Genomic DNA, 14,984 nt, shown 5'->3' with positions numbered 1-14,984 from the left:
TGGTGGATGGAATTCTTTTGTCTTGCTGGATTATTGCAACCAACATACCCTAAGCACCTACTGTCTTCCAGGCTCTGTGCCAAGTGTCTGAGACCCCACCCTGCCCATGAAGAGTGCCTGGTGTGGGAGGGGAGGTGACCACAGCTGTAGCTGGTTGCTCAGACCTGTGTGGTCAGTGGAAGATGGGAGGTGCACAGGGATTATGGGAACACAGGAAGGGCAGTGAAGGTGGGTGGTTGGGACAGTCTTCACAGAGATGGGGACCTTTTGGTTGGGCCTCAGAGTATGAGTAGGAGTTTGCTACCAGAGAAGAAGAGTAGGTATTCCAGGCAGGGAACTGTCCTGGGAGCCTGGTGCTGATGGCATCCTCAAGGAGGGGCCTTGAATTCCATGTCCAGGGGTGTGGACTTGATCCTATAACCATTAGGTGCTAGTGAGAGTTTTTTTTTCTTTTTCTTTTTTTTAAAGGCAGAAATGTAACAGGCTCAGTTCCGTGCTTCCAAAACTCACTGTGAAAATGAATTTAGAGACAGGATAATGACGGTAGAGACCTCATGAGGAGGTTCTAATAGTCTAGGGAAGAGATAATGACCTTGAGACCAGGAAGGTCACAGTGAAGATGGAGAAGTGTGGGGGGGTGGAATTCAGAGATGTTTATGAAGTAGAATCTGCTTCAGGCAAACACTGATTCCATCCTACATAACAGAAATAGCAAAAGTGTTCATTTTTGTTTATTATTGTTTTTGTCATTGGTGTTATTATTTTTCATTCATCACTCATTCATCACTTCAGTGGGAGGAGAGGATGCGATGAAAATGATCAGGATAGGGCAGTGTGGAAGGAGCCCTGGCAGCTCAGCTGTGTGACCTCGGGCAAGCTACTTAACCTTTTTGAACCTCACTTTCCTCACCTGTAAAATGAGGCTTAGCCCATTCGATCACCTTCGAGAATTTTCAAAGTCCAGAGATTGTTTCCCGGGACTTGCAGCACCACCAGGTGGCGCTGCAGGGCTTTGTGACCACTTTGAAACCTTGTTACCGGAGCTCGGCAAAGAGATCTGCCAGCAGGTGTCATTCTGAGGTCACTTAGTGATGGCCCTGCCTCTGCAGGTGATCTATAAAATTCAGACAACTTAATAATGATACAGATAATGGCCACATTAATAATAAAATAATAATAGTTCTAATTAAGAGTAGCTGCCACCTGTAGAGCCATTACCCTGTGCCAGGCACTGTGCTAGACTTTCATGAATAGACCAACATCCTTTATTAGTCCCATACTGAGGCTCATAGACAGTAAGCAAGTTGTCCAAGGCTGCACAACCTCTAAGGGGGTGGATCCTGATTTGGATCCAGATCATTCGTTGATTTGTACCCTTAGCCTGTGTTACAGTGTGTAGCACCCACTAAACCCATTTTGCAAATACTATCATGCAGCTACCAGTCCCTGTGCTGATCTTTACAAGGAGGAAGTACAGGGTGGGGCAGGGGTGCAGTATAAGGATCTGGAGCAGGAAACCTGGGTTTGAATCCTAGTGGCTCTGTGATTTGGGCAAATTATTTAACTTTAGTCTGAGTCTGAGTGCAGTCGTGTTTTGTAACCACTACCCACCACTGTGTGGTTTCTCAGCTGGTCTGGGTTGGGGACTGGGGGTGCTGCACCGTGTCTGAGCCCAGCTTTTCTCTGGTAGATCTGGAGAATTGAAGGCTCCAACAAAGTGACCGTGGACCCCGCCACGTATGGACAGTTCTACGGTGGCGACAGCTACATCATTCTGTACAACTACCGTCATGGCGGCCGTCAGGGACAGATCATCTACAACTGGTGAGGGTCTGGGGCCCTGTGCTGTGGGGCGAGCATGGCAGCAAGGAGGGATGTGAACAGGGCTGAGGGAAGCCTGCGAGTGTGTGGACCTGAGCCGGGGCAGCCACCATCCACTGGGAAAGGCTCTTGTCCACAGGGCAACACCTCTTGTCTTTTTTCTCTAAACCAATTCTAAACTATTCTCATAAAAGTATTACATGTCCATTGTAGGAGACATGGGGACTAGGGAGAAACAAACAAACAGAAAATCTCTCCCACAATCCCACTCTAAGTACTGTTCATCCTCCCACGTTTTCTAATTAAAAATTATTTTTAGGGCTTCCCTGGTGGCGCAGTGGTTGGGAGTCCGCCTGCCGATGCGGGGGACACGGGTTCGTGTCCCGGTCTGGGAAGATCCCACATGCCGTGGAGCGGCTGGGCCCGTGAGCCATGGCCGCTGAGCCTGCGCGCCCGGAGCCTGTGCTCCGCAACGGGAGAGGCCAAAACAGTGAGAGGCCCACGTACCGCAAAAAAAAAAAAAAAAAAAAAAATTATTTTTAATTCTTTAAAAATAGATAATACATTCACGAGTCAAGGATCAAAACAGAATAAAAACGCACGTATGGAGAAAGCTTGTCCCCATTCTGTCCCTCCTCACCTTGCTCTATGACCCCCACCCCTCCATGATGCCCACTTTCATTAGTTTCTTGTATACTCTTCCAGTAATTTTTGATGCAAATATAAGAAAATCTCACCCTATATTCCTAGTTCTTTTCCTTCCTTACAAAAGACAGCAAACTATGTATTTTGTCCTGCGCTTTGCTTTTTTTCACTTAATACTTCCTGGAGCTTAGTCTCTGTCAGTCCATAAAGAACTTCCTCACTCCTTTTTACAGCTGCATAATATTTCATCACGTGGCTATCCTGTAGTTTATTTAACAAATTCCCTACTGTTGCGTACTTGGGTTGATTCCAGACTTTTGCTATTACAAGCATTGCTGTGATTAGTAACCTTAAACAAACATCAGTTTGAATGTGTAGACAAATATCTTTGCAGTAAGTTCCCAGAAGTGGGATTGCTGGGTCAAACAGTAAATGCACTTGTCATTTTGATAGATAGCACCCAGTTTCCGTAGATGGAGTTTGTAGTATTTTCATTCTCACCCGCAACAAATGAGAGTGTCTGTTTCCCCACGGCCTCACCAGTGGACTGTGTTAGCAAACTTTCGCTGTTTGTCAACCTTATAGTTTATGAAATGGTATCTCAGTATATATTTTTCTGTTTTCATTTCGTTTCTCTTATATGCCATCTCAAACTTTTTGAAGGTTGACGGTTGGGTTTCCTTTTTTTAAACTTTTTATTTTGAAATGACTTGCTGAAAAGTTGCAAAAATACTACAGACAGTTCCCATATACCCATTACACAGCTCCCTCATGATCACATCTTACTTAACCATAGTTCAAGTTTCAAAACCGGGAAATTAATATTGTTACAATACTATTTACTAATCTATAGACCTTACTTGAATCTCACCAGTTCTCCCACTAATATCCTTTTTCTGGTCTAAGATCTAACCCAGGATGTCACATGCCATTTAGTCATCACGTCTCCTTAGTGGCATTTAAACATGTCTTTAATCTGTGACAGTTCCTCAGTCTTTACTCTTTTTTTTTTTAATAAATTTATTTATTTTATTTATTTATTTTTGGCTGCATTGGGTCTTCATTGCTGCATGTAGGCTTTGTCTAGTTGCGATGAGCAGGGGCTACTCTTCATTGCGGTACATGGGCTTCTCATTGTGGTGGCTTCTCTTGTTGCGGAGCACAGGCTCTAGGTGCACGGACTTCAGTAGTTGTGGTGCACAGGCTTAGTTGCTCTGCGGCATGTGGGATCTTCCTGGACCAGGGCTCAAACCCATGTCCCCTGCATTGGCAGGCAGATTCTTAACCACTGCGCCACCAGGGAAGCCCTCAGTCTTTACTCTTCTTTCACAACCTTGATACTTTGGAAGAGCACTAGTCTTATTCTGTAGAATGCCTCTCAATTTGACAACCTCAGATTTTTTTTTAACGTCTTTATTGCAGTTTAATTGCTTTACAATGGTGTGTTAGTTTCTGCTTTATAACAAAGTGAATCAGTTATACATATACATATGTTCCCATATCTCTTCCCTCTTCCCTCTTGTATAGTCTTGCCTCCTTTGTCATAGATTAGTTGACCATAGGTGTGTAGGTTTATCTCTGGGCTTTCTTTTTCTTTTTTTTTTCCTTTTACACTTTTATTGGAGTATAATTGCTTTACAATGGAGTGTTAGTTTCTGCTGTATAACAAAGTGAATCAGCTATACATATACAAATATCACCATATCCCCTCCATCTTGCATCTCCCTCCCACCCTCCCTATCCCACCCCTCTAGGTGGTCACAAAGCACCGAGCTGATCTCCCTGTGCTATGCAGCTGCTTCCCACTAGCTATCTATTTTACGTTTGGTAGTGTATATATGTCCATGCCACTCTCTCACTTTGTCACAGCTTACCCTTCCCCCTCCCCATATCCTCAAGTTCATTCTCTAGTAGGTCTGTGTCTTTATTTCCGTCTTACCCCTAGGTTCTTCATGACCTTTTTTTTTCCTCTTAGATTCCATATATATGTGTTAGCATAGGGTATTTGTTTTTCTCTTTCTGACTTACTTCACTCTGTATGACAGAATCTAGGTCCATCCACCTCACTACAAATATCTCAATTTCATTTCTTTTTATGGCTGAGTAATATTCCATTGTATATATGTGCCACATCTTCTTTATCCATTCATCTGTCAATGGACACTTAGGTTGCTTCCATGTCCTGGCTATTGTAAATAGAGCTGCAATGAACATTTTGGTACATGACTCTTTTTGAATTATGGTTTTCTCAGGGTATATGCCCAGTAGTGGGATTGCTGGGTCGTATGGTAGTTCTATTTGTAGTTTTTTAAGGCACCTCCATACTGTTCTCCATAGTGGCTGTATCAATTTACATTCCCACCAACAGTGCAAGAGGGTTCCCTTTTCTCCACACCCTCTCCAGCATTTATTGTTTGCAGATTTTTTGATGATGGCCATTCTGACTGGTGTGAGGTGATATCTCATTGTAGTTTTGATTTGCATTTCTCTAATGATTAATGATGACAACCTCAGACTTTTTTTTTTTTTTTTTTTTTTTTTGCGGTATGCGGGCCTCTCACTGTTGTGGCCTCTCCCATTGTGGAGCACAGGCTCCAGACGCGCAGGCTCAGCGGCCATGGCTCACGGGCCCAGCCGCTCCGTGGCATGTGGGACCTTCCCAGACCGGGGCACGAACCCATGTCCCCTGCATCGGCAGGCGGACTCTCAACCACTGCGCCACCAGGAAAGCCCAACCTCAGACTTTTAAAAGCAGCTTGAAAGAAATTTTTTTGGACAAGGTAATACACACATGGTACAAAATTCACAAGAAGCCTTTTTGTTTTTTTTAATAGCTACATCAGCACGTTGATTTGTCAGATTGTTTGTTTATACAGATAACACATGTTGGTTATGAGAAATTTAGACAGTAATAGGAAGAGGTGGGGCAGAAAGCCACCGACTATAAATATCCCTGCAGGGCAGATTTAGGATAAGGAAGTCTGTTGGTTGTGGTCAGATCTCTATAAGAGGTGAAATGCTGAGCTGGGGGTTGTGGCATGTTGGTCTGCTTCCTGGCACTGGTTGCTTTTGAGAGAACCCCTTTTCCTCTCTGTGTCTCAGTTTCATTGCCTGTAATCTGGGGATTTGTGGGTTTCTCAGGCCCGGGGTGAAGGAGAGACGCGGGGCTCTTTGCAAACCTCAGTGCTGAGTATCACTTCCCTTCTAGGCAGGGTGCCCAGTCCACCCAGGATGAGGTCGCCGCATCTGCCATCCTGACTGCCCAGCTGGATGAGGAGCTGGGAGGTACCCCTGTCCAGGTGAGCCCATTGAGGCCGCACCCTGGGCCCTGTCCACCTGTTCACTCATCTATCTGACTGTCCATCATTCCATTCATCCATCCATCCTTTCAGCGAACATTTATGCAGGGCTTTGACACTGCATCTGCAGCCATGAACACATAGATCCCACCCCTGCCCTGCCCTAAACTGCTGTGATGTGGTTTACAGTCTAGGGGGGAGAAAGATGTTCAGCAGACATGCAGGCAAAGGACGGACAATCACACATAACGACGTGTGCAGTGAGTGAAAATGATAAGACACCCAGAGGAGCAGGAGAGGCAGTGTGGTGGTATAGTTCAGAGGACGGACATGGAGCTAGCCTGCTTGGGTTTAAATCTAGTCTTCACCTCTGGGCAGCCTTGGACAGGTCACTTAGCCTCTCTATGCCTCTGTGTTCTCCAACTGGGGTTAATAACCCCAGTACCTATCTCACAGGATTGCTGTGAGAATGAAGAGTTAACATTTGTAAAGCATTTAGAGCCATGCCTGGCCCATAATAGACCCCTTATACAGGTGTGTTAAGTATAAGGACACATAGATCCCAAGTAGGAGCTAATTGGGTTAGACAAGGCCCCCATTCAGGGAGGGATTTTTCAGCTGGGACCTAATGGATGAGTAGGAGTTAGCCAGGCATATTCCAGGTAGAGGGAGGGGTACGTTGCTAAAATGGTAAATGTAATGTGAAGGGATTCATAGGTTTAAAAGGTTGCTCTGGCTACAATGTTGGGCCCTGGAGGGCAGCAGGTGGGGGAGACATGGGAGAAGCAGCCAGAATCCTCCTTTCTCTATCCTACCCTTGGAGTGAGCAGGGCTCTGGATTCAGATTCGGGGTTGGTGCCCTGAACTTTGACCATGACAGTGGGATCCTCTGGGTCCTGGAGGCTGGGTGCCGGGTGCTGAGTGGGATGATTACTGCCCAACATCAGCCTTAGGAGTAGCATTCTTGGCCCCATTTCACAGAGGAAGAAACTGAGAGGTTGAGAGCCGTGCCTGAATTCTCGCTGTCAGGGCAGAGCTTGGATCTGAGCTCTGACCCAGCAGTGGTGGCCCACGTTGGGAAGTGACTACAATACCCCCAACCCACACGTGCGATTGTCTTCTAGATTTAGCTAGCCAGGGTCACAACTGGGATCCGAAATGAAATGGGCACACAGGGCAGAAGCAGATGTGATATATCTTAGACCTCCTTGCCCTCTCCCTCCCACCACCAAGCCCTTGACTGCAGTCTGCTTGTGGGGTGCACTGGCTGTGCAGAAGGGGTCTCTCCAGATCTGGAAGGCTCTATTCTCACCACTCTGCCAGCTTTCATGCCTGAGGCTGACATCACCATCCTGGAAGAAAGTGCACGAACAGTCCCTGTGCTTCCATTTAAGGGAATATTTGCAAACGTGGGCTCTCTTGGTTCTTGGACTAGACTCAGGCTCAGCAAGGCAGGGCCTCGTGGGAGGGGAGCGGCCAAGGCAGTGCCCGGGGGGCCTCAGGCAATAGTGCTGGAACTCCTGTTCCCCTGCCAGCCCCTGTGTACTGTAGGTCATGCATCACCCGTGCACAGACCCAAGTGTGACGGCCTTATTTGAGGGGTGAGCCCAGGCTGTACTGGCTGCAGAGGGTGGTGGTGAGCCTGATGTCGTACAGGACTGATGTTCCCACCCCCTTTCCTGACTTGCTCTCCTGTCTCCCTCCCAGAGCCGTGTGGTCCAAGGCAAGGAGCCTCCTCACCTCATGAGCCTGTTTGGCGGGAAACCCATGATCATCTACAGGGGTGGCACCTCCCGCGAGGGTGGACAGACAGCTCCTGCCAGTACCCGCCTCTTCCAGGTCCGGGCCAGCAGTTCTGGAGCCACCCGAGCTGTTGAGGTAACACCCAGGCCCTGGACCCCAGGCAGGATTGGCCTCTCTGAAACCTCCCAGGCTTGGTGGGGAGATCTCCGGGCACGGGATTGGGTGGGTTTGGCTGAGGGGTTAAGAAGCAGCTTTTTGTACCTTCCTGCCCAGGCAGCAGGATTGTATGTCTTAGATTTCCCCTTGTTTCAAGAAATGCCCATTGCCTCTTGCATACCTTCCATAACGGGCAGCTCACTATCTCACAGGTAGTCCATTCTTCACGATCTGGACATTGTTCTTCATTACATTCCAGTTGGCTGCTCTCCCTTTCATGATGGAAGGTGCAGGTCTGAACATAATCCTACTGAGCAGCCTAGAGGAGAACGGGACTATCACCTTCTTTGTTCTGGGCACCCAACTTCTGTTAATGCAGCCCAGATTTCTAGAATCTCCTTGGCTAGCCACAGTGTACTAATGACTCTTGGGAGTCAACTAAGGCCCTCAGTGCCCAAAGGTTGTGTCCTCAGCTCTGATGGGGTATGTGCTCTTCCAAGCCCTCACCTAAGAGCTGGTCCTGCTGCAGCGTCGCCTGGGCTACAAGGAGGGGGCTGAGGACATTTTATCTGGTTCCTGATTAATCGAGGACTGCCCTCCCAGGTGATCCCCAAGGCTGGCGTGCTGAACTCCAACGATGCCTTTGTCCTGAAAACCCCCTCAGCCGCCTACCTGTGGGTGGGTACAGGAGCCAGCGAGGCAGAGAAGACTGGGGCCCAGGAGCTGCTCCAGGTGCTTCGGGCCCAACCTGTGCAGGTGGCAGAAGGCAGCGAGCCAGGTAGGAGCAAGGGGCGGAGGGGCCTGCTGCTCTCTGGGGATGCAGCTGTTATGTTTCCCTCCCTTCTGTCTGCTTGGGGGTTTCTATATCCTCCCCCCTCTCCTGAGCGCCTGTTCCCTAATGTGTGTTAATAAAAGTGAGTTAAGGAATTCCCTGGCGGTCCAGTGGTTAGGACTCTGCGCTTTCGCCACAGGGGCACGGGTTCAATTCCTGGTCGGGGAACTAAGATCCCGCATGCCACAGCGCTGCCAAAAAAAAAAAAAAAAAGTGAGTTAGATCAAAATGAGGACTATGGTCAGTGAGAGGGAGGCGTCCAGGAGTTAGAGAAAGGAGAGCTCAGTGTGGGCTGGGGCAGGTGGAGAAGTCAGCTGGAAGAGGGGTCACAATGCCACAAGCCTGCTTTGTTTCCAGAGCATGGGTCAGGAACACCTTTGTTAAGCCAACCCTAGGTCTTTCTATTCTTACTTTTAAGCCCAATCCCTCCTTGACGCTTAGCAGAAATGGGGAAGAGTCGTTCTGTCTAGAGCAGCACAGTCCACTGGAACCTTCTGAGAGAATGGACATGTTCTATGTCTGCCAGGTCCAATTTGGTGGCCACTAGTCACATGTTTAGGCTAATGAATATTTAAATGTGACTGGTGGGAAAACGCAATTAAATTTAAATAGCACATGTGGACAGAGCAGGTATAGTGGAAATGATACGTGGCGTCAGGTAAGGTGGCTTTACAGCATACTAGCTGTGTGATGTTGGGTGAGTTGCTTAACCTCTCTGAGCCTCAACCGCCTCATATGTTGAGTGGGGCTAATTATCCCCATCCCGCGGTGCTGTCGTCAGTCTCAAAGCAGAAGTAGTTCTGGCTGTGTGTCCACTGCCAAGTCTTCCCTCTCTAGGCCTCCGTTTCATCACCGTCGAATCCCTCAGGCCCCTTCCTTCTTTGGCGCCCTGGGATTTTAAGATGCAGGCTGCAGATTGAGAGCAGTTGGTTGTGCTAGGGCAGGGTTTGTCCCAGGGTCTAAGGAGAAGTGCTGGAGGGGGGAGGGTGGTGTCAGTTGGTAACTGGTGTGGCCTGCCCTCACAGACAGCTTCTGGGAGGCCCTGGGTGGGAAGGCCGCCTACCGCACGTCCCCACGGCTGAAGGACAAGAAGATGGATGCCCACCCTCCTCGCCTCTTTGCCTGCTCCAACAAGATCGGACGTTTTGTGGTGAGTCCCAGCGGAGGGCGGAGGGCGCTCCCTCTGCTTGCCCCTTGGGAGGTGTGTTCCAAGGAGCGGAGTTGTTGCAGCCACAGCAGGGGCAGGGAGAGTACCCTTCTGACAGACCAGCATAGACCCGTGCAGGTTGGAGCCAGCTCTGCATCTCACTCAAGGGGGCAGATAGAGCAGGCCTACGGGGTGGGGGCGGGGGGGAAGCGGCTTGCTGGTGCGCTGTTATTAACCTCTTCCATTCCTTCCCAGATCGAAGAGGTCCCTGGCGAGCACATGCAGGAAGACCTGGCCACCGATGACGTCATGCTTCTGGACACCTGGGACCAGGTGGGTGAAGCACGATGCTGCAAGTCACTTTCCCTTTCTGAGCCTCCATTTCCTCATCTACAGAATGGGCATGGTGGTACCTACCTTGCATAATCCAAACAGATGAGAGGTAGATAAAATCTCCTTGCCAACTGCAAAGCACCATATAAATGCAAATCAGACGACCAGCGTTATTTCCCAGGCCTTAGGGGAGCATGAACTCTTCCTTTAAATCTGTTGGTAAAGAAAGTTGAACTTTGCAGCATGTCACATGCAGGCATAAACTGTCCGGTGTCACCTAGAAGTAGACATTTCCCTGTCCCCACGGGGCTTGCATTCTCGTGGGGGGTGGCAGTCCATAACCCCTCCTATCAAGCTGGCTTCTCCCAGAGTTGTCAGGGTTAGAGATAGCAGCCATGCAGGTGTAAGACTCCCCTCGACCCGCAGGGCTGTTTCTTGGGCTCCCCAGTTGGAAGATCAGTACCAAAAGGTTTGCAGTTTAGCCATTCAGCTGCTGGCAACTTTGTTCCATTTACTACTTAATCTGTGCGTTCATCTGTTTATTCACTCACTCGGCCAACATTTTTTTTTTTTTTTTTTTTTTTTTTTTTGTGGTACGCGGGCCTCTCACTGTTGTGGCCTCTCCTGTTGCGGAGCACAGGCTCCGGACGCACAGGCTCAGCGGCCATGGCTCACGGGCCCAGCCGCTCCGCGGCATGTGGGATCTTCCCGGACCGGGGCACGAACCCTTGTCCCCTGCACTGGCAGGCAGACTCTCAACCACTGCGCCACCAGGGAGGCCCATCGGCCAACATTTATGAAGCACCACTGTCTTCCAGGCAAAATGCTGTGATGCTGGGAGTCCTGTGATGGGCAGTACAGTCACAATACCTGGTGTTGATGCAGTGCAGTCACAATACCTGGGCCGATGTATTGCAGTAGGGAACACATTTGTAAATAAGTAAGGGCAAGGAAGTCTGGCATTTTATTGTCTAATACCATCTTATCAATGACATGCTCTTTAAGATATTTTAGATACACATCAAAATAAATGATACATAAAAATCAGCTGGATAGATTTTTTGGTGTAACAAGCTTGTCATAAGATTCAAGATGGTGGTAGTGGTGGTGAGTTGTTTTTATTCCAAGCCTTAGACCATGTTGGCTCAGACACACAGAGACTGGCACATAGCAGACTCTTAATGCATATTCGTTGGGTGAAGAAACCAGTGAGCATATGTTAGGCTGCTCATTTGTTGAACAAGTAAATGCCCGGAAAGGGATCATTTCTGAACTTCTAGAGAGGGGTCTCAACCTCAGTGGCTGACGGCACCTGTTAGTGAGTGAAGCAGGCTGAGCTGGGGAGACATGAAGGCATGGTGGAGTCTGAGGCAAACTGGAACTTCCCATTGAGAGAAGCAGCTCAGCTTCATCATCCACGTGCGGGTGAAGCTGCCAGATCCTCCCCGTTTGCAAGGGAAGTTGGAAGTCTGGATTGAATGTAATCCACTAGTCACTCAATTTGTCTGAAAGCAGACCACCCCCCAGAGGGTGGTAGGCCTACAGAGCAGGTTGGAGGTCACCAGTTTGCTGTCTCTGTTCCAAATCTTTGGAGTCCCGGTCCGTGGGCTCTGTCAGCGGAGGGGGTGTCTGGTCCTCACCTGGAACCTCCCACTCTTCCTCCAGGAGCGCGTGGAGTCAGCATGCCTCATGCTATTTCATCTCGTGCCTCTCTTCCAGGTCTTTGTCTGGGTTGGAAAGGATTCTCAAGAAGAGGAAAAGACGGAAGCCTTGGCCTCTGGTGAGGACCCAAGGGTGCCTGTGTGTCTGTGTCATGCGGTGGGGTGGAAGCAGCTTCCTGTGCGGGTCTGGGCGTTTGTGACAGTGGGGGTGGGGACTTTCGCATCTGTGATCAGCCCCCGGTGAGCCCTCTCTGGGATGGTGAAAGAACAGCTCACTTCCTGCAGAAGGCTTAGGTCCCACCAAAAGGAAGCAGCAGCTAGGAGCTGCTTCAGATTCCCAGAATGCCCAAGGACCAAACTTGTCAGGATTTAGATGGGAGAAAGCAGATCCCTGGTAGCTGAGTAGATCTGATTTGGGAGCTGGAAACACAAAAGCTGGTTCTTTGATATCTTCCAGTAGGGGATGGCTAAAGAAAAATGACATAAGCTTTGTGAAGCTGGAGGTTAAACTGTGACCCCCTTTCCTTCCCGTGTTCCTGGGCAGGGCGGTGGAGGAGTCATGTGGTGTCATTGCCTTTAAGGGATGGTGGTGTCCAGTGCCGGGTTGGGCCTTGGGGACAGTGGGACCAAAAACCATCTTAGGCAGGGAACCATCTCTCCTTGGCGAGGGAGACCCTAAGGATTCTTCTCCTGCCTATGTGTCTGCAGCTAAGCGGTACATCGAAACAGACCCAGCTAACCGTGATAGGCGGACCCCTATCACCATGGTGAAGCAAGGTTTTGAGCCTCCCTCCTTCGTGGGCTGGTTCCTTGGCTGGGATGACAACTATTGGTCTATGGATCCCTTGGACAGGGCCCTAGCTGAGCTGGCTGCCTGAGGAAGTCCCCACCCTGTTACTGGTCAGTGCCTTTCAGAACTGTCCATCCCGCAAGGAGACCTTACAGCAAGCAGGGCCACTCTGGTGTGTGTGTGTGAGGTTGTTGTTTTGTTTGTTTGTTTGCTTTTTTACAGTAGCCAAAAACAGCCCTGCAAAAATTCAGGGTCCTTGCAAAATTGTCTCAAATATTTGTGCTTTTGGAAATAATTGAATTCAATAAAAAGCTTTTTGAAGTGTGTTACCCTGCTGTGGCTCATTTGTCCTGGTCATTGTTCTGAGAAGGGCCCCAGGGCTAGGAAGGGGAAGGGGGAGGCATGGCTTGTGTCTGTGAACCAGTGAGTGAGTTTCATTCACCTCGTGTGTGAATCATGGTCCTCTGAGAAGCAGTGAGGTGAAATGGGTATAGATTGTACTACGGGTAAAATGCTTATGTTGAAGGAAATTGGGAGGCAACCAGGAGGCTGGAGAGCCATCAGACTGAGATGCAAGTCTGACCCCAAGTGAAGGAGGGAGGAAGAGGGGTTGGGTGGATGCATCTTAGATGGCCGTGCAGTCCAGCAAGCTTCAGCAAAGCTTCTGGGGAGTCCTTGAGCCAGAGTAAAAAAAAGAAAATTTAATGATAGAGTCCCATTTTTGTTATTATTTTTTATTGCAGTAAACTATACAGAGCATAATATTTTATCACTTTGACCATTTGTAAATGTACAATTCAGTGGCACTAAATACATTTACAATGTTATGTAGCCGTCCCCACTGTCTATACCCAAACCTTTTTCATAATCTCCAACATAAACTCTGTGCCCATTAAACAATAACTCCCATTCCCCCCTCCCCTCTGCCCCTGGCAACCTTTATTCCACTCTCTGTCTTCATGAATTTGCCTATTCTGGGTCCCTCATGTAAGTGGAATCATGCATTTGTCCTCTGTCTGCCTTATTTCACTCAGCACAATGTTTTCAAAATTCATACATTTTACAGCACATGTAAGAATGACATTCCTTTTTGTGACTGAATAATATTCCATTGTATGTATATGCCACAATTTATTTATCCATTCCTCCATCGATGGACCCTCAGGTCATTTCCACCTTTTGGCTATTGTGAATAATGCTGCTGTGAGCCTTGGTGTACGAATATTTGTTTGATTTAAAATGTTCTGGAGCCTAAGTCAAATCAGCCCACAAAGGATTTGAAGGTCTCCCAGGGGCGGAGTGTGTCTTATCTCCTCACTACACTCAGTCATTGGGAGGCCTGGCCTTGGAGCACTGTCGGCAGGAGTTCAAAGCCAGCAGCTGGACCCCTGAGTCACTTCCATTCCCTGTAGTAGAAAGTGGGCAAGGTACCACACCCTGTAACATCTGCCTGGATCTTCCTTGCTTCCTCTGGTTCCCACGGGTGTTTCTGCTGACATGAGGTGCCCTTGGATGCTCCCGAAATTTGCAGCCTTTGGGGCGTGGAAGAGGGACTTCCTCTGTGCCCCACTTGGTCCCCCCGACCCTGACACTTCACTGATGCTCCGTTTGTCACGAAGTTCCTCTTAGACGTCTCCGTGAACTTATGGCTCTAAACCTTTTCTCCATGGAGATGCCAAACCAGTCCAAGGAACTTCTGGGAGACAGATCCCCTTCCCTCCCCTCTATCCTTCTGGTCTTTTCTCTCCGCGTTTTCCCTTTTGTTCTATGCCACCACCCCCCACCCCACCCACCCATCCCCATCAAGTTACAGAGGGAAAACTCCCGTTCCTAGGACCGCGGAAGAACAGAAACCAGTGTGAGGGTTTATGTGGTGGGACGTGTGTGTGTGTGTTTACACTGTTGTTTCCAAAGCTGGCTGATCACCCTAATTGCCCAGGGAGTTATTAAAACCGTAAATTCCCTAGGGGCCCTACCTCAATAGAGCCTGATTCATCGCAGAACTGACTAGAGTAGTGGGGAAGGAGTTTTCCAGGTGAAACATGGAGTGGGCGGGAGTCAGGTCATCTCGGGCAGGGTATGGATCTATACAAAGATGGAGCTCTGAGGGAGAATGTTGTACTCAGGGACAGACAGCAGCCCAGGGGGCTGGAGCAGAAGGTGGGGAAGCAGAGAGTTCACAGAGGGCCTCAAATGCCACGCTGAGGGGTTTGAACTTGATCTTGTAATGCCTACCTCTACTCCAAAGGGCCACTTTCATGGTCAAAGCTATCAACTTGACAAATGCAAAGTTCTGGAACAAAGGCAGCCTTTAACCACCTAGAGCTTGTAGGGCCTTCACTAGAGGAAGGTGGAGGCTTCTCTAGACAGAGCCAGCTTGCTGTGGAAGGTCAAAGGCAGGTGAACAAAGCGAGAGAGTGGCATGGACATATACACACTACCAAACGTAAAATAGATAGCTAGTGGGAAGCAGCCGCATAGCACAGGGAGATCAGCTCGGTGCTTTGTGACCACCTAGAGGGGTGGAATAGGGAGGGTGAGAGGGAGATGCAAGAGG

At 48.9% G+C, this 14,984-nt stretch overlaps 1 protein-coding gene across 3 annotated transcripts in view; it reads left to right on the top strand.

Annotated features, from left to right (window-relative positions):
• Positions 1–12,756, top strand: part of GSN (gelsolin) — a 57,142-nt gene extending 44,386 nt beyond the window's left edge. For all 3 annotated transcript variants that reach the window (XM_060100608.1, XM_060100607.1, XM_060100606.1), the window contains 8 exons: positions 1,691–1,824; positions 5,675–5,765; positions 7,473–7,643; positions 8,268–8,442; positions 9,522–9,646; positions 9,899–9,976; positions 11,696–11,756; positions 12,346–12,756. In XM_060100608.1, the coding sequence (XP_059956591.1) occupies positions 1,691–1,824; positions 5,675–5,765; positions 7,473–7,643; positions 8,268–8,442; positions 9,522–9,646; positions 9,899–9,976; positions 11,696–11,756; positions 12,346–12,515 (1,005 nt within the window). In that variant the 3' untranslated portion in view covers positions 12,516–12,756. The remainder of the gene's footprint in view (positions 1–1,690; positions 1,825–5,674; positions 5,766–7,472; positions 7,644–8,267; positions 8,443–9,521; positions 9,647–9,898; positions 9,977–11,695; positions 11,757–12,345) is intronic.
• The last annotated feature ends 2,228 nt before the right edge of the window (positions 12,757–14,984 follow it).

The sequence above is a fragment of the Mesoplodon densirostris genome, chromosome 6, assembly GCF_025265405.1.
Source record: "Mesoplodon densirostris isolate mMesDen1 chromosome 6, mMesDen1 primary haplotype, whole genome shotgun sequence".
In the NCBI taxonomy this organism is placed as follows: Eukaryota; Metazoa; Chordata; class Mammalia; order Artiodactyla; family Ziphiidae; genus Mesoplodon; species Mesoplodon densirostris.
This window is presented reverse-complemented; position numbering and strand designations above follow the sequence as displayed.